This window comes from Carettochelys insculpta, chromosome 4, assembly GCF_033958435.1.
Source record: "Carettochelys insculpta isolate YL-2023 chromosome 4, ASM3395843v1, whole genome shotgun sequence".
Taxonomy (NCBI): Eukaryota; Metazoa; Chordata; order Testudines; family Carettochelyidae; genus Carettochelys; species Carettochelys insculpta.
Genome location: NC_134140.1, coordinates 131733984 through 131757816, shown reverse-complemented (window position 1 = coordinate 131757816; position 23833 = coordinate 131733984). Strand labels below are relative to the sequence as shown.

General features: G+C 43.9%; 1 protein-coding gene across 3 annotated transcripts in view; it reads right to left on the bottom strand.

The window, feature by feature from the left end:
* Positions 1-506: 506 nt before the first annotated feature.
* The window catches only part of GSR (glutathione-disulfide reductase), a 34576-nt gene continuing 11249 nt past the window's right edge, over positions 507-23833 (bottom strand). Inside the window, exons 7-13 of one of the 3 annotated variants that reach the window (XM_074993849.1) lie at positions 20854-20953; positions 16521-16607; positions 12532-12693; positions 11769-11880; positions 10321-10452; positions 7496-7629; positions 507-2507 (exon numbers count right to left, since the gene is read on the bottom strand). In XM_074993849.1, the coding sequence (XP_074849950.1) occupies positions 2358-2507; positions 7496-7629; positions 10321-10452; positions 11769-11880; positions 12532-12693; positions 16521-16607; positions 20854-20953 (877 nt within the window). In that variant the 3' untranslated portion in view covers positions 507-2357. Of the gene's footprint in view, positions 2508-7495; positions 7630-9315; positions 9394-10320; positions 10453-11768; positions 11881-12531; positions 12694-16520; positions 16608-20853; positions 20954-23833 lie in introns of those variants that run through there. The other 2 variants (XR_012645493.1, XM_074993850.1) reach the window with 2 other exon arrangements.

Here is a 23833-nt window from a genome sequence, read left to right as displayed (position 1 = left end):
CCCCTACTGGCCTGGCTTGTAATCCTGGGGAAGGGGCCCTACCATCCATTGCGCCCTAACCCTAGGCTAGCAAGCCCCTATAGGCTCCTAGCCCAGCAAAAGGGAACTCTTCCCTTTGTAGCATGAAGCCTCGTACAGGAATGCCTTCTGACACAACCCCAATCCTACAACAGGAAAATTATGTTCTTGGTAATCCTAAATCTAAAGACGGGGAACCCTACTGAACAGGCAACCTAACCCTAGGGCCACTGAGTAACCTACTAACACTAACTCTACCCATAATGGCAGGAAGCCCAGACTTTTGTTACTGCAACCCTTGACCAGGGAGCCCTACTCTGTGTGAATATAACTGTAGCCTGAGGAGCCCTACTGATCCTAATCCAAAACCCAGGCCTGGGAAACCTACCATCCCCACCCCTAACACTTGGCTGATGAGCCATATCCTTTGTAATCTGAACTTCTGCAAGGGGATTAAAATACAAACATTTGCTACATTAAATGGATAGTTAAGACAAAATTGAACTGATTTTAATTCAACAAAAATTTACCTACAAAGAAATTCATGACATTACTTGTACTCGAATAAAATCGAAGTCAGAAATGGTTACAAGAGAAAAAGATAACTTTTAGACCTAGGAACTGTGTTTTAAGATAAACTTGGTTCCAAGTAAAATTTGTACCACATGGGCCCAGCAACAAAGCTGACCAAGGTCAGAATCTCCCCCAATAGCAGACAGGCTGGTTTCTTTTCTCTTTGCACAGGAAAGGTTGAGACAACTTGGTGTCCCCCGCCCTCAACCCTTTACAGTTCATTCCCCTTTAAAATCCATTTTCCTGAGGGTTCTCTCTAAATAAAGTTAATTCCAACTATGAGGTTGAAGTCAAGGAGTCCGCTGATGACAGAGAGTCAATGCTGCTGTTTACCATGATGTAGATCTGTTTGTTCCTGTCCCACCCTCTTTCCTTTCCAAAGAAAGGGCACTTGATAGATGATGGCCCATCAGCTTTGATGTCATCTGGCCAGAGCTCTCTGCTTGTCTTTGGGAAAGAAGTTTACCCACACCCAGACTTGTCTGGGAAACATACTTCTGTCATGATTTCACCTTGTTTTTAAACTTTTGATACAAAGCTGCTACACATATTTGTGACATTACTGGCCAGTGAGTTATCAGTACTCAAAAAGTACCTCTCAAGGCATAATTTTTGAAACAGAGTGCAGGGTGAGAACACAGGGGTGCATTCCATCACACCAATCATCCCTACCATAATCCCCTCCCCAGGGACTCTAAGACAGGACTCTTTTTTTAATAAAAAAAAAAATAATCACACCCCATAAACCACATGCCTCAGTCATGTGGAGGTGATACCTCACGCAAGAGACAATAGCCAGTGAAAGGTCTCCATTGTGTTCTTACTCCTTCCATCTCAGGAATCCCAAACTACAACCAAACAGCTCTTGTGGGGATTCCAATTTACAAATTCGATCACTGGCTCAGATGAAAGGTTCTCAGTGAAATTTCCCAGCAGAATTTCTATTTCTGTCTCCACCACAGGCAAGCTTAAAATAAACAACTCCTTCACCATCTGGGCACTTAATTTTTAAGAAAAACTGGAATTCATGCTTTAATTTAGAACCCAACCATGATTACAGAGTCCTTGTATTTCTACATTAGAAGAACGTAGGGAGGACTGAACGAAAATCAGATGCCCAAGAGGACAAAGATATTATTATTCTCATTTTACAGGTAGGGAGAAGAGGCAGAGAGAGAAACCAATCTGCCCAAGGTTATGTGGAGATTAACAGAACCTAGAACTTCAGTCCCAGTCAAGTGCCTTAGCCACAAGGCCAGCTTTGTTCACTGAGGGTATGTATGCCCTGCACTTAGCCACTGACCCACACCAGGTAACTGGGACTCAAGGCCATAGGATTGTTAATTATGTTGTTGAAGTTTAGGCTTGTGCTACAGCCCAAACTCTGGAATCCTCCCACCTCACAGAATCCAGAGACGTCACTTTTGCCCCAGATAGCTTAGTCAGTCAAAACATGGGCTTATCTAAGATAATGAGGCCTGAGATAGTCAAGCAAAAACCAAAGATTTTAAAATATTTTATTTATTTTTCATGCTAAACCAGTGAAGCATCAAGAAACCAAGTTATTTGTTTGAGATGAAGATTTTTCCCCCACATTATTATAGAATACAAAACCAGAGGAATCTGATTATTATCTGGAGTGTCACAGAAAAAGAAGAGTTTGTAAAAGTGCCACCAAGAAAAGTAGTAATGATTCTTCAAGTCTATTTACGTTTTTGGCTGCCATATCACAGACCTGTCTGCAAGCACCAATAATTCACAACCTTTCAACGGAGCGTGACCAGCTCTTCTGCTGAAGTTGGATGAATGGCAACCGTCTCATCAAAGCTGGCCTTTGTTGCTCCCATTTTGACTGCGACAGCGAAACCTTGCAGCATTTCATCACATCCTAGTCCTTGCATGTGTAGTCCAACCACCTTCAAAGAATAAGAAACTTAATGTCTTAACAACAAGCATTTATCGACAGTCATTGAGCCAGCTAGAAAATCTCCATCAACCTGATCACTCAATGGCATAGAGAAAAGCTACTTTTCACTTTCTAATAACAAATGTACTATGATTAGCTGTTCAAAAACTTGGTTAGTGAAGAATTAAGTTTACCCAGTGCTGTCTCCACCCTGTGGAAAGCAGCTTGCTTTAGAATACGGTTATAACTGTACTGCATCTGGGGCTGCTTGGCAGGGGAAACTGGTCTGGGCAGAAATGCACACATACCTTGAAGGATCAAAGGCGATTTCAGCACTCACTTTTGTAGGTTCTGCCAGCAGAAATGCACCCAAGAAAGTTACTTACCTTCATAACCGAAGTTTCTTCTCAATGCATAGCCCCAAGTATTCCCCTTAGAGTGCGCATGCTGGACAAAGAATTTTTTGAAAGCACTCTCCACCCACCCCTATGTGCGTGCCTCCGCTCTCCTTGTACCTCCAACCAAGGAGATAAAGGGCAAAGCAGAACCACTGCCTCTCTGGCTGCAAAACTGAAGAGTGATCCATAGCAGATGGGAAGAAGGATGGATAGCGGACTGCAAAGAGGGCCACACATTTTGGAAGAGCTACAAAGGTAAGTAACTTTCTCTTCTTTTGAATGCTGGCCCCTCTGTACATCCCACTCTGGGTGACTGACAAGCAATACTCGAATGGGAGGAGGGCAAGAGGATGCAGGCAGCAGAGCCACTCAGAGGACCGCCATCCCTAAGGATGCGGCAGCACAGGAGTCCTGACCTGGACCACCATGTCTTACAAACGCGTGGCCAGAACTCCACTAGCTGCTCTGCAAATGTCAGGTGGAGGCATTTAGAATGAGGTCACTGCTGTTGCTTGTGCCTTTGTACAATGAGCCTTCTCCCCATGAGAGGAAATCATGTTAGGTAACTTACAGAAGTTTAAGACACACCCAACGTCCACTGAAAGATACTCTTAGGTGGTACAACTTTTCCTCCAGCTCTTCCGTTCAGCAATAAGCAATCAAGGAGATTTTCTGATTGGCTCTATTTGGGGGCGAACTTTGAGTGTAAATGCAATGCAACCTTGTCTCTATCTACAGGGAATATGGCAGAGGGTGGATCTGCCATTAGCTCTCTGAACTTCCATTTTCTGGCTTTGGGTGATGGCTGCAAGGAATTCAACCTTTCTGGACAGCAGAGACAAGAAACAGGTAGGTAGAAGTTTGAAGGGTGGCTTAGTGCACACCAAAAGAACAAGGTTTAAGTCTCATTGGGTAAGAGGCTTCCTCAGTAGTGGAAAGGCTCTGATCTGGCCCTTTCAGAGCCTGTCCATCAGTGGGCGAAGACGAGTAACCATGTGAAGAGGGATGGTACACACTATTTGCAGCCAAGTGGACCCATTAAGAACTGACTGAAAAAAAAAATTGCTGTTTTGAGTGCAAAGGTCATAGACTGGAAGAACAAACACACACAACCTCTGAGCAGGTCAGTTTTTGTTGCGCCCAAAGAAACAAAACACTTCCCTCTGATGTGTAACATTTTCTAGCAGACATTTTCTTCCATTAGTAAGAATGTTTTGCACAGCTTCAGAACAAGAACTGTTCACTCATGTCAAAATGCCTACCCCACAATACCCCGAAAAGCCGTAGTAATATTCGGTACTGGAAATCCAAAACCTCTTTAAGGCAAACCATTTTATCTTTGTGTTTTGGAACAGGTTGGTAGCTATCTTTATTGGCAACTGGGTACTAGAGGAACAACAAAAAACTGAGTTGTAATTTTTAGCCTTGGATGAGTAATGTGCTTTCAGTCACACCAAAAATATAGGTAATTTTTGGAGGTGTATTTATTTCAAAGCACAATTTCTGTGTCAGGGGATCTGCATACTGCGAGAAAACAGCTTGCCAGAAGGAAGAACCTATACCTTCTTTTCATATAATGCAACACTCCCCATCTCTGCATGTCTATATATACACCTGTCAAATGGAAATTTCCATTTCAGGCATCTAACAAGTGAGTTCCAGCCCACAAAAGCTTATGTCTAAATAAATCTTAGTCTTTAATGTGCCACAGGATTCCTCCTTGTTTTTGCTGAAACCGACTAACACAGCTACCCCTCTGAAACATGTCATTATAAGACAGCAGAAGGCAACAGGTCTGGGGGGGCTGGCTGTAACTGAAGAAAACTAGTGGCCCAATAACTTCAGTTTTGGATCACCAACACTATGCTCTCCCATGTCACCCATGTCCATGAAGCACAGAAAATGTAAAAGACTTCAGAATACATTTGGATTGTAGAGAACTTAGAAAAATTGAGCTTCAAATCATAGAATGGTGGCAAACCCTCTAGCCTTTGTTCTGTATTGGTTCACATCTAGCAAAACAATCTGTTTTCCTAAATATTCACTATTTGGGTCCCCCAAAGATTAGGGGCAAACTATTTTGACCCATAGCTCACCAACAACTTGATCTCTAGCTTTGAGCAAACGTGCACACACGCACACCTGGAAACTTCTCTGTGGTTACTTTTGGGAAGGGTGTTTCTACCTCTGGAATCTGTTGCATATCTGACTCCAAATTTGGTCACTAACTCTGCCCTGCATTGTCCTGAGACACTCTGAATTTCAAAGAAATCCACCTAGGCACATCCGCTTCAGAGGATTTAGAAAGCTCACCCTTTACAACATAACCTTAAATACAGGGATGCTCCCATGCCTCTATCATTCATGGAACTTGCAACAACCTCTATAGTGAGGGTGCCTAAAACTTTCCATTATAAAAGCGTCTTTTGCCCTCTTGTTAAAGTTGTACAAATCAAATAAATTTTTACCTTTTGCCTTAAAAATTAGGATATGACATACAAAAAGCCTTATGTTAGAGGAACGTTATTCAAGTTGCAAAGTCAGCAAGTGCCAAATCCCCTTTGACACGCATTATGAAGCAGTCTTCAATTTCATCATTATATGGTATTTTTTCCACATTATGACTGTTTCCTTCAGTGCCAAGGTTGGGCCAAATTAACGCCATGGCGTGGTCTGGTCAATGCCCCAGTTTGCAACCACTTTCCTGGGCGCAGCCCCTTGAAGTGTGCAGTGCCACAAGATTCCACACAGTTTCACTGGGGCAGGATCATGCCTCCAAGTTTGAGCCTTTGGTGCCCGCTAACCCAGTCTCTCTTGCCAGCTCCCTGGAATGAATTCAGCCAAGCTAGACCTCTATAGGCTTGTGCTATAGCCCTTCAGAGCACAACGCTTTTACTGAGCATTCACAGAAACACCAGCAGCCTTTCCAAACACAATTACCATTTGTTAGTCACCTGGCTAATGTGGAAGTCCCTAGGTGTGTAACGTGAGACAGACGTTAAGCCACAGCCCCTCCATGTCAAACCAGTACCAATCTCAGTCGACGAAGCAGTGACGGGCTCCATCTCGGGCTCCCTTTCTTCCCCTTTCTGGTCTCCCTGTTCTGGAAAAACACTGCGCTTCTGGAAGTCACCTTACACCTTGTTTTTCAGTCCAGTTCTCAAGGTCTATCTGCAGGAGTTTCCTGCTGTGAGCTACTGAGAACTCAGTCAGTGAGGATCTTTGTCCTGCTGGATGCCCGTTGATTTGGGTTGGCCCGAGCAAGTTCTTTAATGGGACTGCATTCATTCAGGGAGGGAGGGACGCACGCACGCACACAGGACTGCATTCATTCCCTCCAGAAGGCAAGGGGACGGACGCGCACACACACACTCTCCTAACCTGTTCCAAGAGCGTTAGCTCTTTTGCATTCACAGGGTAGCAATCCCACACACAAAAGGAAACTGAGGCATGTCCAGGATTCATAACAATACCACAGAAAATTTTCTACTTTTCAGTTTGACTTTGCAATAATGTTTATAAACACAGCTCTTTGTACATGACCTGTACATAACATCATTCCTTTGAGAAGGGCAACGTACGTCCCTGAACGAGAACACTGTAATGCAGTGGTCACCAAGCTATCTATCGTAACCGATGGGTAGACCCTGGAGCTTCTGCCAGATGATCGCGATTCTCAGGTAGGCTGTGTCTCTCTGCCTGCCTGGCCCCACACTGCTCCACAAGCAGTGTCTTCAGCCCCTGGGAGGGGAAGGTAGAGCAGTGTTGCTTCCACTTCCAACACTGTCCAAGCAGCTTCCACTGGCTAGGAACTGCCAACAGGGATGGCACTTGCAGGCACTGGGCCACAGCGCAGCATACAGAGACCTCCTCCCCTCTCGCCCGAGCCAGGAGCTGAACACAGAGGGTGCCTAAATGCAGACAACCAGCACGTTCAGGAGCAGCATGGGGCCTCCTCTACTAAGTGCTCCCCAGCTGCTGTTTGCACCCCTACCCCCTGTGCCAGTCCTGAGCCTGTCCCCAAACTCCCTTCCTGAGCCCAGAGGCCTCAGAACCTCCTGCACCCAAGACTCTGCCCCAGCCTAGAGCCCCCTCCAGCACCCAGGGTGTTGGGATGAAGGAGGGAGTGAGGGGTACAAGCTCTGGGGTGGGCTGGGGCACTGGAGGGAGCTCCAAGCTAGGACAAACTCCCGCCCAGAGCTAGCACTCTCCACTCTCCTGCTCCCCAACACTTTGCCTCCATCCTGGAGCTCCCTCCTGAACCCATACTCCCTCCCTGTGACTTTCCCACACCTCTGTTTCCATCTTCATGCAAAGTGGCAGCGAAAGAGGGTGAGGGAGAACAAGCACAAAAGGTGGGTTGAAAAGGCAGGTGGAGAAGGAGTGAAGCCAAGGGAAAGGACCAGGGTAGACCCTGGGTTTCCTTTAAATTCACTGATCATCATAAAAAAGGCTGAAGACCACTGCTGTAATGGAAGCACTGGAATTAAATACACGTTAGTTATTTTAGCTCGAGCTGTATAGACATGGATAACAGCAAGCTGACAAGCTGCTGCATTCTCCCTAACATTTTAACTGTGAGCTATTTCATTTTGCTCACCTTTTCCTCTTGGCCAGCACACACAAGTTTCATGACACACTTGGTTTTCCTTTGAGTGACAGCGTGATACATGGGGGTAAAAGAGGTGGTGTAGATCTTCACTTTCTCTCTCCCGTATGTAGAAACCGCCTCCTCTGTTAATACATGAAAGAGACATTTGACAACACAAAACACACCTGAGAGCTAAGTGCTAGTCTACCCTACTGGGCCACCTCCGCAGAGCAGTCACCACAGCACACCAAGTCAAGAGACACTCTGCTGACAGGAGAGAACACCTCAATAAGAGGCAGAAGCAAAACTGGCAGGAGAGTCAAGCCAACATAAAAGCGTTGTCTATACTGCACTAAGATGACATTACTTCAGTTGCTTGCTTGCAGGGAGAGGCTTTTTCATACCACTTAAGCTGCGTCTACACGTGCACGCTACTTCGAAGTAGCGGCACTAACTTCGAAATAGCGCCCGTCACGTCTACACGCGTCGGGCGCTATTTCGAAGTTGAAATCGACGTTAGGCGGCGAGACGTCGAAGTCGCTAACCCCATGAGGGGATGGGAATAGCGCCCTACTTCGACGTTCAACATCGAAGTAGGGACGTGTAGACGATCCGCGTCCCGCAACATCGAAATAGCGGGGTCCTCCATGGCGGCCATCAGCTGGGGGGTTGAGAGATACTCTCTCTCCAGCCCTTGCGGGGCTCTGTGGTCACCGTGGGCAGCAGCCCTTAGCCCAGGGCTTCTGGCTGCTGCTGCTGCAGCTGGGGGTCCGTGCTGCATATACAGGGTCTGCAACTAGTTGTTGGCTCTGTGTATCTTGCACTGTTTAATGAAAGTGTGTCTGGGAGGGGCCCTTTAAGGGAGCGACTTGCTGTTGAGTCCGCCCCGTGACCCTGTCTGCAGCTGTGCCTGGCTCCCTTATTTCGATGTGTGCTACTTTGGCGTGTAGACGTTCCCTCGCTGCGCCTATTTCGATGTTGGGCTGAGCAACGTCGAAGTTGAACATCGACGTTGCCAGCCCTGGAGGACGTGTAGACGTTATTCATCGAAATAGCCTATTTCGATGTCGCAACATCGAAATAAGCTATTTCGAAGTTGGGTGCACGTGTAGACGTAGCCTTAGAGACATAAGTCACATCAACTTAAGCAGTAATATAACAATCCCTCGGGCTCAACACAGATGAAGCCACAAATGTTTTACACAGCAAAGACAGGGAAATTTTCTCTAAGCTTCATAATAATGAAGATACACTGTATTGATGTAAGCAATTAAACTGTCTACTGCTAGGACAACCCAGGGCCCAAAAGCCTTGAATGACTAAGCATCTGAAGGAAGTAAATTATCCTGGCCAGATTTTTGAAAACAGCCAGTGATTTTAGACACCAAACCTGGAGATATTTTACATATATATTTTAATAAATTCTCTAAAAAAGCAAAATCTCAAGAATTGGCACATGACCGCCAAAAATGGAGAGACACTATAAAAAACGTTGTCATGAAGGTGCCCCAACAACCTCGGTCAAGGGACTGATGATGAATACAGCATTCAAAAAAAAAACAAAAAAAAAAAAAAAAAAAAACACTTAGACCGACTGAGATTTATAACCCTTGATGAAAGGAGAAACAAGGAGGTGCCAGAGAAAGGGGAATTTGGAGCAGGTATACTAGACACAGAGCAGTGTGAGAGCGTAGAAAGGTTGTGTGTGAAGGATTATGCACAGAGGTGCAAAGGAAATCTAGGGGACTGTCCACAGAAATAGAGGAGGCCCGGGGAATGATGATGTACAATCCATCTCCTCTGCACCACTCTGACGGAACAAAACTGGCCTGTAAGTCTGGTTGATTCATGCCAATCTTTCACAGCATAAAGCAGCTAAAGAGGATCAGTGAATCGGGCCATCTAAGCTAAAAAAAAAAAAAAAGTTAAAACTGGTTTAAGATTGACACTTCATCCTTTCATATCATTAGAAATATCCCAGGATTAACATTCTTGTGAACAGTTTGTATATGAAGTTTTTCATTAAATATACCAAACAAGGAAATTCCTAGACAAAAACACTACAATGAGATGGAGTTATGGTTGAGCATACCTAAAGGTAATTTAGGGTAAATTAATTTATAAGGGCTATTGTAACTGCCCGTAAGCACCCCTCATTCACAGCCTACACACTACTGCTGCTTTACAAACTTTTGCCTTGTAAGGTATCGTTTGAGAACTAATAGCACACTTTTCATTCAAGTAAAATGCACGAGTTAACTTCGTATGTGAAGCTATGAATCCCCACTGTATAACGTTACTAGAACAAGTTTAAGATGACAGCCTGGGGGAGGCAAAGGTGATCCACAGATCCGTCCTACATTGCTTTGTTTCCAGGAATTTAGTGTTGCGTCAGGCCCGTATTTAGACATAAGGCCGCACAAGCACCCCTGCACCACGACATGCCTCCATCCCTGACCTTCAGAACCTACCTGCAGTGCTGAATACACAGTCTCACAGCCACCCTGTCCTTGGCTTCTTTGCTGAAACTGCCAGCACAAGACTGCAAAGGGGGATTAAGTCATGACACATGCCACTAGCTGCGCTGAGGCCATGTACTTCTTCCAGATGGGCCACACAGCCTTTCAAAGATATAGGGACTTCTGTTCACTGCACACCTAGCCTCAGCATGAACATGGCCCTTACAAGTGAAAAGCACGATAGCCTTTTACTGTCCCCAACCCTATAACTGAATTTTGAGACCACATAATCCAACCAATTGTCAAGGCTATCAGTTCTGAAACACAAAAAGATTTAGGAGACAACCAAAAAAGCATTTTCAATTGTACACTTACCTTCTGTGAGTCCCACCGTTCCAATTGGTGGATGACTAAAGACCACAGTAGGAATGTTGCTGTAGTCGAGTTTGGAATCTTGCTTGCCTTCAAACAATCGGTGGGCCAGTTTCCGTCCAGCTGCTATTGCAACTGTAAATTTGGAAACAGGAATTCATGATTATACCGTCCAACACAGGCTAACGCTAGTCAAGTATCTTGTATTTAATTAGTGGCCTATACTGGATCCTTCAGAGCAGAATCCAACCTCTTGTTTATGGATAAACACCTCCAGAAGGTTGTAATTAATGGGCAACATACCCAAAATCATCCAAGTTAGACGGGCCTAGGCTTCTCTGAAAGCCATTTAATAACTCAACTTCCAGTGAGATTTTGGCTCCTAAATAAAAATGTGACTTAGCCCCAATCTACTCTTAAGTTACACTAGCAGAGCTATTCAGGGTAGTGGGATGGGATGAGGGCACTGTGGATGAGGTTTGTACTGCTGTAAATTCTAGCATAGATGCAATAACAACAACATAACTGCTCGTGGTTGGGGACACAGCAACTACACTGAAATAACCGGGCCTACACGTGGAGGATTTTGTCAGTACAGCTCTACCAGTAACACACTCCTAGTGCAGAAAAAGCCTCAGGTGCTTTTGAAAATTTCCCCCTTAGACTCTGTAAATTCAGAATGAGTCTCACACACGGCCAGGAGGCTTCCCCTTTGAGCCTCTCTCAAAGGGCATTCTCTCTTCGCCATAGGAAGTCATGGGAGACATCATCAGTGTATGGATCGTGTTCCGCTTCTGACGCGTGGTGCAGCCACAACCAGTATCATACCCATTTGGCACAAATACAGCTTTGAACAAGGAGGCCAGGATGTGACTTACTCCCTGCTTTCAGTAGGAAAATAACCCCTTTCCTAATAGGTCTGTAGCCTTCTATTTCCAGCACCTCCATTTTCTGGTTGTTATGACGGGCAACAAATGGAGTTTTCCAGGACTAAGATTTTATCAGATCTAGAATACGGATACCACCTTGAATCATGGGAAACCATATCAGAGTGGTCCTCACTCTGCACAACTCTGACCTGTTTTCTTTCTAGACACACTGCACTCCTCTTCCTCACATCTTACTCCATGTAGTAGTGGCCACAGGTGTTTCACCACTCTGTGCACTCTCCCCCACACCACTTTCCACACACCTCGCACACACCTGCAACTAGCTACTGGCAAGTGATAGCTCCTGGGAGAGGAAGTAGCTCAGCTTCCTCCACTGACACCTGGAGGGGCAGAGCGGAAAGAAGCCCCAACCCAGCACCAGCTGAAAGACTGCGGAAGTAACTTGTACAGGAGCAAAGGGAAAAAAATCAGTCACAGGTTAGTGTAGGTAAGTAAGTACATCACCACAGGTATGGGATCCCCTAGGCTGCTGTACAGTGGAATGCAATACAGGCCTATTACCTGGGGTCAGGAGTGCTTTCCCACATACGTCCCCGACAGCGTAGATCCCTCTCCTGCTGGTGTTCTGGAACTCATCGACTACAATGTGACCTTTAGCATCAAACTTAAGACCCTAACATTGGAAACAGGAATCATGTTAATACACTCACTTGGCATTATGGGGGAGGCGGCAGCTGGCGGGGGGGAGAAATGACAGTTTCCAGGAGTGTTTCACAGTATTATCCCCTTTCAAAATGATATTTGCATTCCTGTGAGATATGAAGCCTAAATGGAATATGAAGTATATTAAACACAGGAAAAAGTTGTATATATTTATCTCTTCTCACAGGTTCAAAAGGCCCAACCAGTGTAACAAGTCATTTTGTTTCTCACCCTCAGGGGCAGTTACATCATTTTCAGCTCTAGCCCAAGACAACAATGATTAGACAAGAAGTTTATATTTTGTAATGCACTCTCACCATTCAGAAAATGATTTGGCTACAAAAGGCACCATGTTACCTCCACCCCAAATTACCTATCTAATCTCCAGTCCATGCTGGAGGATGCAATTAAAAAGTCCATCATAAGTAAATTTTCCTGGGCTGGTTTTCATTCTACCCTCTTCAGCCCAGGGGTTTTCAAGAGTTGAGTATTATAAAATAACCTAGCCGGTGGTCCTTCCATAAATTCCATGTAGATACAGGGACCTCTTCCTGCAGAAGTCATGGGAAGTATTGCTGCAATATGAATTTTCTTAATTACTGGGATATAAAATCTCTCTCACCAGTTTTTCTAGATTGAGTCCGTCAGTGTTGGGCTCTCGCCCAATGGCCCAAAGCAGACAGTCAACCTCGGAGATTGTGCTAACAGTGGGTTTGTGACCAGGCATAGAGGAGGTCACGGTTACCTCCAACAATCCCAGAGAAGATTTTGCAATCGATTTGACCTATTGGTAAAACACAAATACGAATTAAGATTCAAAGGTTAAAAGTGGAACTTTTGGGGACAGTCTCCTTCATCAAAACCAGCATAAAATAAACATGAAATGATCCAACACAGCTGTTTGTAACTGGAGCACATGCCAATTGTCAAAAATTTGCAAAATTAAAATTTCACAACATAATTTAAAGTGAGACTCGTAGGTAATATGTCAAATCACACATGGTACCAATCTTTGAGGTGCGTGTAGGCCATACTTATAGCATGGGGGAACTCTATCCTGAGAATCAGCAACGCTAAGAAACATCTGAAGGTTATCATGGAAAAAATTAGCTAAATATGAGCTGCCAGTGTGACAGTGCAGCAAAAATAGCTAATGTGATCCTTGGATGCGTAAGCAGGAGAATCCAATCAATGCCAATTAATGCAACTGTTGCTGGAACACTATCTGCAGTTCTGGCGTCCATAATTCAGGAAGAATGATAAACTAGAAAGGGGTCAGAGAAGAGCCACAAGAATGATCAGAGATTAGTAATCATGTCTTTTAGTGAATGAACTCTAGCTGTCTATTTAGCTTGGTAAAGAGAAGATTAGTCTGTAAATACCTACCATGGGAACAAATGTTTTTAATAATACTTTCTTTAATCTAGCAGAGGAAGGTATATATACACTTCTCAATGGCTGGAAGTTGAAGCTAAAAAAAAAAAAAAAAATCAGATGGGAAATACAGCATAAATGTTTGATAATGAGAATATTTAGCCACTGGAACAACTTACCAAGGGTCGTGGCAGATTTTCCATCAGTGGCAATTTTTAAAATTAAGATGGGGTGTTTTTTCAAAAGATCTGCTGTAGAACTTCTGGGGGAGTTCTACGACCTGTGAAGGAGCAGGTCGATGGTGGCTTGGCTTTCCGTCAGGTGACAGGAGTCCAGTGCCAGAATTGGTTTCGCATAACCATGCCTGCCCAGTGGCTGCAGACACCTGTATTTGATATGTCCACTCTGCTTTACAGTCATTCGGAATTTTGTCAAGGCACTGGAAGCTAGTGCCAAGGGACAATTATACCTGCTTGGTCAGTAAGCCCAGGTAGCCTGCAACCCTCACCTGTGATGTTTCAGAGAAGCAGGCCTTACTGCTAAGCAGTCAAATCCCTACACCTTTTCCTCCTGGGGTACAGACAATGCACCTAGATGTTCCAATTTCTCACTGTCTGCTGGAAGAAGATAAGAAGGGGTGAAGATGATGTGCAGTGAAGGGGGATTGGTATTATCCACTTGTTCTTTCTACACACTGGTCCATGACTGGTTCCAGAGAACTTTTGTTGACTGGCCTGGTTAGCCATCCTAATTGTGGGAGTTTGAGAGCTTGTGGAATTTCTCCTGTATCACTGCCAACATGACAGTGTCTTCCCCACAAAGGAGATCACAGGGGGGGGCTTTGAATCATCATTTAGGCCGGTGAGAGGAAGTGTGGTTGTTCTCCAAATAACTTAGCACCTGCTCTGCTTTGTCAAGCTGAGACTGGGAGCCAACATTGTCTAAGAGGGAACAATTCCATGGAGCCTGAAGGGGGCACATGGTTGTTGAGATGGGAGAGACCAGGATGACTCTCTCTCATCCCACTAAAGGGGATAACCCTGTGTCTCTAGTGTCTTGGGGATGCTGCAGATCCCAGTTGTGGCTTCAAGGTAACCTAAGCAGGATAGAAGATAAATCCTAAGGAGATAACAGCCTTCCTAGCAGTAGTGATGTGGTGGCTCGCTCCTAGGTTACAGAGCAGAGACATGAGGCGGTCTACGTTTTCTTCTGCCTTCAAGGGGAGGCCTGGTGCCAGACACTGCACTTGAAGCAATGTTCCTGGCTGCTTCAGGTGAGAGCCCCTAAGGAGGAGGCATTGTCAGAGAAGCGTATGGGTGCAATACAGACTGCTTGGTTCTGGCGATAGCAAGTGGCCCCAGAGGGGGCAACATCCTGACTCACCAGTTGCTAAGCTATGTATGTGTTCCATTTGAGGGTGCCTTGCTGGGTGAACTCCTAAGTGGCCCAGTTTTCAGAATGAAGAGGGGTAACAAGTGATGTCCCTCAGAGGTCTATACTGGGACCTATCCTATTCAACATGTTCATAAACGATCTGGAGAAAGGGGGCAGAAAATAAGGCAACACAATTTGCCAACACTAAACTGCTCAACATAGTTAACACCAAAGCAGACTGCGAGGAGCTTCAAACAGGATCTCACAAAACTATGCAGCTGGGAAACAAAATGGTAGATAATTTTAATGCTGACAAATGCAAAGTAATGCATATTGGAAAAGGTAATCCCACATTGAGGGGGGGACTAAATTAGCTATTATCACTCGAGAGAGATTGTGGATCATTCTCTGAAATCATCCACTCCATGCGTAGCAGCAACCAAAAAAGCAAATAGAATGTTAGGAATCAGTAAAGAGGGACAGAGAAAAAGAGAGAGACTCTCTTATTGCAGCTTTACAAATCCATGGTATGCCCACATCTTAAATACTGTGTGCAGATACGGTCGCATCAGCAAAAAATTTTTTTATATATCCATCTATCTCTCTCCTGGCAATGGAAAAAGTTCAGAAAAGGGCAACAGAAATGATTAGGGCTCTGGAATGGCCGCTACATGAGGAGAGATTAAAAAGACCAAAGACTTCTCAGTTTAGGAAAGAGGAGAGTAGAGTGGAATATGACAGAGGTCTTTTAACTCATGTTGATAAAGTAAACAAGAAAAAAAGTATTTACTTGTTCCCATAATACAAGAACTAGGGGTCACCAAATGAAATGAATAAGTAGCAGGTTTAAAAAACAAAACAGAAGGAAGTATTTCTGCACACAACACACAACCAACCTGTAGAACTCCTTGCCAGAGGATGCGAGAACAAGGACTTGGTTCAAAAAAGAGCTAGAAAAATTCAAGGTGCTCCATCAATGGCTGTTAGTTAGGATGGATAGGAATGGTGTCCATAGTCTGTTTGTCAGAAGCTGGGAATGCGTGACAGAGGAGGGATCATCTGATTACCTGTTCTGTTCATTCCTCTGGGACACCTAGCATTGGCCAATGGTGAAAGACAGGATATTGGGCTAGATGGGAGACAGACCATCAGAGCCAATGTTAAGAAACAAGCACTTAGTATGATGGACATAAGGCCTTTGCAGGATAGTTAGGCCTTGAATTTAGAGTGCTAATGTTTGGCCATGAGGCAGGAGAGCAATACTTTAGAACAGCAAACTGCCTATGGAGCAAAAAACATTAAACTGTGTTATGCTGCTAATAAGAGAGAATACTGAAATCTAAAGAGCAGGACTTCCCCCTCAGAAGGGGCCACCATAGAGACAGATGGATCCTGCTAAGCTCCCACTCACCAACATAAGATGCAACTGAGAAGGAATGAGGCCACACTGCCCTATATGGCCTGGGATGGAGAAACAAGAGGGAGTGCAGGGCACAGACATGGCCTCACTGGTGGGTTCTGGATCGGCAGGCACAAGGTCCCCACGATGATAGTTGAAGAACTGATTTATCCTTGCACATCATATTTTGCCTCATCTCCTACCTAACAATATTCCAGAGACAAGAGTTGCTGCAAAATTACACAGCATAAGATAATATATTGCTCCACACAAGACATTTACACAGCACTGACACAGGAGTGATAAATTAGCAATATAATATGCATATTTCACCATGGTCACAATTAGAGGTTATAACAGTGCTGAGAAAAAATTAGGACACAGTCAGCAGAGATTAAAATCAAGTTATGGGTTCACAGGAGAGACTCAGACTTAAGTAATGAAGTATACGGGTAATACTGTACCAGTGAATGCTTCCTGACATCTATGCCAGCATTCTCCAGTTCCTGAGTGCAGTTTGAGCTGATCATTGAATCAAAAGTCCTTAACACCTGCATGAGAAATCCATACAATCCATCCATATTACATATGATTTATTGTGTTTCCATCTAAATGCTCCTTTCATGCACATCTCTTTTGCACCTATTTGTTCCTTGCCACGTTGCAAGCAAACCAACTATAAGGATTGCATTGGCATGTCCATGATTTTGTAACTAGAGGAAGGCCTCACCGTTTGTGGTTTCACTTAGTCACAGTTTGCTGTGCTGCGGTTCATTGCATAACACCGCACTGTCCCAACCACAAAGCTCCCTCACAACCATTTTAAAGCTGCTAAAGGAAAACCCAATCTTAATTATGGCACCAAAAAGAAAAGTGAGTAATGTAAATAGTGGTTAACAGGCTAAGAAGGCAAAAAAGGCAACAACATTAAACCAGAATGTGGAATTAATGGATAAACTGGCAAGTGGTCACCCTGTGGCATCAGTAGCTAGACTGTATGGAGAGCCTAAACAGCTTCCCATGATAACGTTCCTTTGAGACCCCAGCCCTGCTGGAGGAACAATTAGATTCCCAGGCAGTGAGTTCAAAGAACACTGTTTTGGGTGATTAAGGTTGAAGTTAAAGTTGACCTGCATTACCTTTGTGTCCCGGTTTGGCTGTTAATCTACTGCTTTTAAATTAAACTTCCTAGTTGACTGCTGCGCAGCAGGCAATAAGCCTCCTTTGCAGTAATGTGTTGTTTCTGTGTTGCAAACACTGCCCCCTCCCCCAGGAATTCATGATTTTCCCCATTCACAACTTTTGCTGGAAAGTAACCCCCGCAAATGGCAAGGCCTTCCTGTACAAACTGATTTAGTGAAAAAGTTGTCACTAACCTTCCTTAACTACTGTTGTTCAAGAGGAGCTGCAAATGTCCATTCCATCCTTGTTGTGTATGTGGGTGCACAACACTGCCAGAAATTTTTCCCTCTCCCCCACCCCCCACTAAAAGCTCCATTAGAGGTCTGGTGAACAGAGGAGAGGGGGTCAGTTGGTCATGGAATGGACTCATGAAACACATTGTGAGGAAGCGGTTATGAAAGGTTATAGGCTGCTTCTCTTTGGGTGCCATAGATGCAGGAGCTCCTTTCTGGGTCTAGACTCAGAGGAATCTGCATCAGCACCAGAGAAATGCCTGGACTTCGACAGCTTCTCCACGTCTGGCAGACTGCTAGGAGAGGAAGGTCTGAGGCATCACGCTGCTTCTTAGTTGTCTCAGGCACTAGGGATAGCCAATGATATCAGGACTCAGCCACAACAGGAAGTGAGTGCACTCCTTACAGACACCAAGGCATTCAGTGTGGAGTCTGACTGACCTGGCTCAGGTGGAGGTCTCAAGGCTGCCTCCATGAACAGCAAACTTTAGCCAGGCTTTTCAATATTTCTTCATTCAAAGCTCAACATCTCTGCAAATTTGGCAAAGCTCCCCAACACGAGCTTCCCTAGGGCACTTCAAGCAACTTGACTGCAGGTCTCTGATGGGGACAGTCTTATTGCAGGAAGAAACCCTAGGGCACCTGAAATCAACCAAACCCCTCAGGAGGGATGATAAAAAAAAAAAAAAAAAAAAAAACAAACTCAACACTAACAACCTTAATAACTAGGGCTGTTGATTAATCACATTTTAACTGCACTGCTAAGCAACAGAATACCAGTTGAAATTTATTAAATATTTTTGGACATTTTGTACTTTTTCAAATATATATTTACTTCAATTACAACACAGAACATAAAGGCTATATTGTTTGCTTTATATTACTTGATTACAAATGTTTAAACTGGAAAGATGATAAAAAGAAATATTTTTTCCACTTCACCTAATACAAGTACTGTAGCGCAATCTCTTTAGAGTGTAAGGGCAACTTACAAATGTAGAACTTTTTTTTGTTCCATACCAGCATTCAAACACAACGTAAAACTTCAGAGACAAAGTCCACTCAGTCCCAACTAAGACAAATTAGTTTGCTTACATTTGAGAGACAATGCTGCCTGTGTCCTATTTACAATGTCACCTGACATTAGAACAGGAGTTCACAATACGTTTGTAGCCAGCATTGCAAAATGTTGACTGATATGCTAAACATTTGCATCCCTCGTCATGCTTATGCCACAATTCCAGAGGCATGTTCCATGATGACACTCAAATGAGCGAATTAAATTTGTGACTGCACTCCCTGAGGGTGAACTGTATATGTCTTCTGCCTTCTTCTAGCCACAGTCTGATACATATTTTATGTTACAACGTTCTTGGGTGATGGCCGAGCACACGTTGTTCATTTCAGAACATTTTCACTTCAGATATGATAAAACAAGGAAAGTGAGATTTCTGAAGACAGATGCAGCCCTTGACCTAAGGCTTAAGAATCCGAAATGTCTTCCAAAATCTGAGAGGGACAAGGTATGGAGCATGCTTTCAGAAGTTTTAAAAGAGCAACACCGCAATGCGAACATTACAGAACACGAACCACCAAAAAAAAAAAAAAAAAAAAACACCTTCGTGAAAATCAACCTGGCACCTTACTCAGATGATGAAAATAAACATGCATCAGTCTGCACTGTTAAATTATTATACAACAGAACGTGTCATCAGCATTACCACACATCCTCTGGAACGGTGGCTGAAGCATGAAGGAACGTAAATATGTAACACACCTGGATTGTTCTCACTTTTAGATGACAGTATATACAGGAAGTGGGCATCATTATCTTCTGCAAATGTAAACAAACGTCAGCAACTGGCTGAACAAGAATAGGACTAAATGCCTCTGAAGTTTTATATTTTGTGTTTGAGTGCAGGTTTGTTTGTTTTTTTTTATACTAATGCTGCATTTTTAAGTTCAACTTTCATGGCAAAGAGATCATACTACAGTACATGTATTAGGTAAGTTGAAAAATATCTTGGTTTTTTTACATCACAAATATTGGTAAAAATATATAAAGTGTGCACTTTGCATTCTGTGATGTAACTGAAATCCATATATTTGAAAATGTAGAAAACATGCAAAACATTTAACGGATGGTATTTGATTAACATTTTTGTGATTAATTTTAATTGTTTGACAGCCCTATTAAACCATCTACAATAAAATACAAGAGAACACAGTCCACTGAGGGTACTTACAAAAGCAAGAGAACTAGTTCCAGTGACCACTGCCAGCAATAAAAAGGAACAGAGGGCTCAGAGCCGGCTGGGCCCTTTTTACTAGTTCCATCAACATGCAACAGCACAGTGTGCTAGAGCCAACCCCCAGGGTCCTAACAGAGAAAAATTTCTAGTAACCTTTCATGGGCACACCCACACACCAAGAGTGGAACATACAAAATCACTCACAGAACTGATCTGCTTAAAAGTCCTGTACTGAGATAAAGCAAAGAAGGTGTCAGCCCAAACAGGCACACTTTTAGTGAGCTACACTGTGTATGGGTGTCTTTTCAGAAGCATCTTTTGTTCAGTGTGGGTATATCCACGCTTGACTTTTCTCCCAGAGTTTCAACTGTGCTATCAGAGACCCCCTGACACCTGTGCATGTCACTGCCCTTTGACCCATGCGAGGTGGCAGAACACCACTGGTTCTAGCAGTTAAAGAGATCAGGACAAGCATGTTTAAGGCACTGCAGCCCATAGCAAATATTATTGTCCTGAACCTTAATTTTCCCTCTTCTCCTAAAACCTACCGACTTAAACTCAATACCCCTTCTATTGTGGTTCAAAACCTGACAATGCACATCTGACCACCTCAAGAAGCCCTCCAGCAAAAAACCAGGAAGAGCAGACTTCGCATTCCTGTTATTTCTAAAGTAAAAAACAAGACAAAAAAACACTACTTTTTTTTTTAAACTTCTATAGCACAAATGCAATGTTAGAAAACCTTTACCGGTGACTTTTAATGTTCCCACAGCACTAATAAGTAACAGACAAAACACCTAGTATTATCTATTCTTTCTGTTTAGCTCAGTATTACATTTCAGATCATAAAATACAAAACATACTACGTGACCCTGTTTGTTACTGGGGGAAATTTTAATATTTGTAGATCCTGAAGTTGAGATTTTAACTCTAGAACTTGAATGTTGCCTAACTTTTTTGTAGGCTATTTATATTACTAAGACTAATCAATGTCCCTAGCCCTAGCAAACAGCAAGTTGTCCTGCCCTGCTATTTCATTCGGCTCAGCCAGTTTGTGCACAATGTTATTTTTAACAGGCACTGAGCCCACTGGAGACGCAAACACCATTAGTTATTATGATTTTGTGCACCTTGTCATGACGTATCAGTAACGATGTCTTTGATCCCAGTGTGGAAAGGATTCCAGCTATCTCCACAGCAATGTATCCAGCACCAACAATAACACTGCGCCTGAAGAAAAGTGGCAAGATCACACATGTAGCATCAGAGATAACAGAACAGCTCTCTGGCACAAGTTCTTACTACTTCAATGAACAGACAAGGTGTCTACTATAATCCAAGCACATCCTGGTTCTGGGATTATTTCAGATATAACTTCATCCTACAGCTGCTTCTGCACTGTGTCGCAGCCGCTGCCGAGATGCTGAATATGGCAAGCACCCGCAAGACGAGAGTGCTGTGTGAGCAGAGTGTCGACCAAAAATGCTAAGTTCTATCAGATCTAGGCTCTAACAATGGCTCTAGGTTTGTAATGACCCCTCGTGGGTTTCCCTCTTAATAAAAAAAAACCAATTTGCTTTAAAAATAAAACACAGTGATGCCTAATTGAATTAGAAAGACTCAAAGGCAATTTAGCACTGTGGTCAGATTAAAAGAAACACCGGTGTCAGCAGTAGCTAGTTAAGTTCCTTAGAGGGCATCCCCTGGTGTTAGGTCCCTGCAGCTCCCTGTATGGCCCAGAGAAAATGGAGGCTGAGAGTAATTAACTGTTACAAAACCAAAGTGGAAGTTTATTATAAGTGTCCACCAAAGAAACCTTTTGATTTACATTTACTTACACAAAAGATGAATCCGACTGCCATTCCCATGTCTTATTCACAAAGGTATTAAAGACCGACAGGGTGGTGTTAAACTGGACAACAATCCCTCTTGTCAATTAAGTCCACTTGGGGCGCTACTCCCCAGGGACCCAAAAATGAGATATAATACTGTGGTCAGGTATGATACGCTTGGGGGTCCTGCTACCCCCTGCGTTTTCCTAAGGGGGGGGGGCAGAGCTGCTGCTTCCTAACACTCCTTATTTATAAGTGTTTGGCCCGGGGGTTGCTAATCCCTCACATCAACAGTGACTTATAACAAATTTGTAAGTATATATAATTGCACTAAGTTAACAGCAATAAAAGGTCTTTAAGAGACTCTACACAATAAGCTTCTACTAGTAATACTATACCTAATACTTAACAACAAAACAACCAACAATCATATCAGCAACTGTGAATAGGAGTAAAGGGAAAGAAAAGAGTCAATATTAGAAGGATACAGCTGCTGGAGCGGCCTTTCTTTTGTAGCCTCAGCTCACAGCTGCTTAGTTGATGAGCCGTCTAGTCCATTAAAGAAGTCTCTTTGGAGCAGAAGCCAGCCCTGGCCCAGTCAGCCCCTGCCAGGGAGCAGCGTCAGGCGATGTAGTATACCGCTGTCACTGCTGGGCTTTGGCGCGATGGTATGGCTGCAAGCTGCAGATGGCGCCTGGTGCAGCGATCCAGGTCCCCTCAGTGCTGCTTGTCTGTCCAGTGATGTTTCAGCTGCTTCACCCCAAAGGGCTACCGAAAGGGACTGGTCCGGGTCAAGAGGCAGAACCTTCCCGAAGGGCCCCTTCTGTGGTGAGCAGCCTTCTTTTATACACCCAGTTCATGAATTATTCATGAGTCTGGGGGCTAGGTGCGGACCTGATAGAGAACTGCCCCTAACAGGTCCGGAGACTTCAGATCTTCCCAGAAGTTTACCTTTTATGGTCATAGGTGGCAGTTACAGTTCATTAATATTCACAGGCTGTTGCTTTCCCACCTAAAGTTACCCCCTCAGATTAAATAGATGGCTATGTATTGCTTTTAAGTTAAAATCCCTTTCTGAAGAATTTTGCGGTAAAACTTTGTGCTTTGTTGATGTATCAAGCATGACCTGTCACCAAGGAGACCCTGCAATACACCAGAGGCTGGGGGCATCTCGAAACCCTGTCAGGGGCTTTTCTGACAGGATTTCTTGTCACATTGGATGGTATTTCCCATGATCTCAGGCTCTAACTTCTCAGTGGCCACCTATGTTGTAAGTCTAGTTTATTAAACTGCATGCCACAAGAAATCCAACCAAGAAATGACAAGTCTCTTACTTCTATTTTGATGGGGCATTGATGTGGTTACAACAGTTGTTTCTGGTGCACTTACAAAACCATTGTTTTGTTAAGTCAGTTCCCCCCAAACCAAAAGAAGATGGAAAAGGAAAGCTAGATGCCACTTGAGTCAGACACAGGTGTTGCCTGCAGAGTGGTTATACCAAGCACAATATGGCATCCTCTCTTGGGCAAGGAATGACATTCTTGTCTATGGACATTGGGTTGGGCTAGAGACCAACGAGTCGCAGGAACAGGCAAAATAGTGGGATCAGCTGAGGCATCCTCAGGCAAGCCATCAGAGACCCTGTAGAAGATGGCAGGGCACAAAACCAGCCCAGAGGCTGAGGCTTGGCTGACATGCCATCCATTACTTTATGCTTCATGCTGTGAACCTGAAAAAAAGCTAAAGGAAAGGATGACATGCCCCATATTGAGGAAAAGATGTGTAACTGGAGACTCATGAGAATGAATCCATCTCTCTTAGTCTCTCAGTCTTCCCATAATTCCAGACATAATTGCTGTTAGTCTATAAGGTGCCACAGGACCCTTCGTTGCTCTTCCCATAATTCCAGACATTCTGGCCATAGGCCTTAAATCATTGCAATTTCCTTCTTGAGGGCAGACCGGTATCTGGTTGGTTGAGTCCAGGAGACTTGGCAATCATCAGAGAGGCACAAAACAGATGTAAGGGAGGAGTCATAACACTCCCACCCTAAAAATTGTTTCAACACCATTGTAGGTCCAGGTTGATTTGGTCTAAAGTTAGACCCAAACAGAATTCTACCAACAATACAGGGCATTAAGCTGTGCGCTGAAAAACTGCTAGAGTATCATCAGGCTGTGAGTAGTATTCGGCACAAACCACAGGCCAAACCTTCCAGAAAAAAAATCTTCTGTCCAATCCAGCAGCATGATGAAGTGCCTGTGCGATCACGCAATAT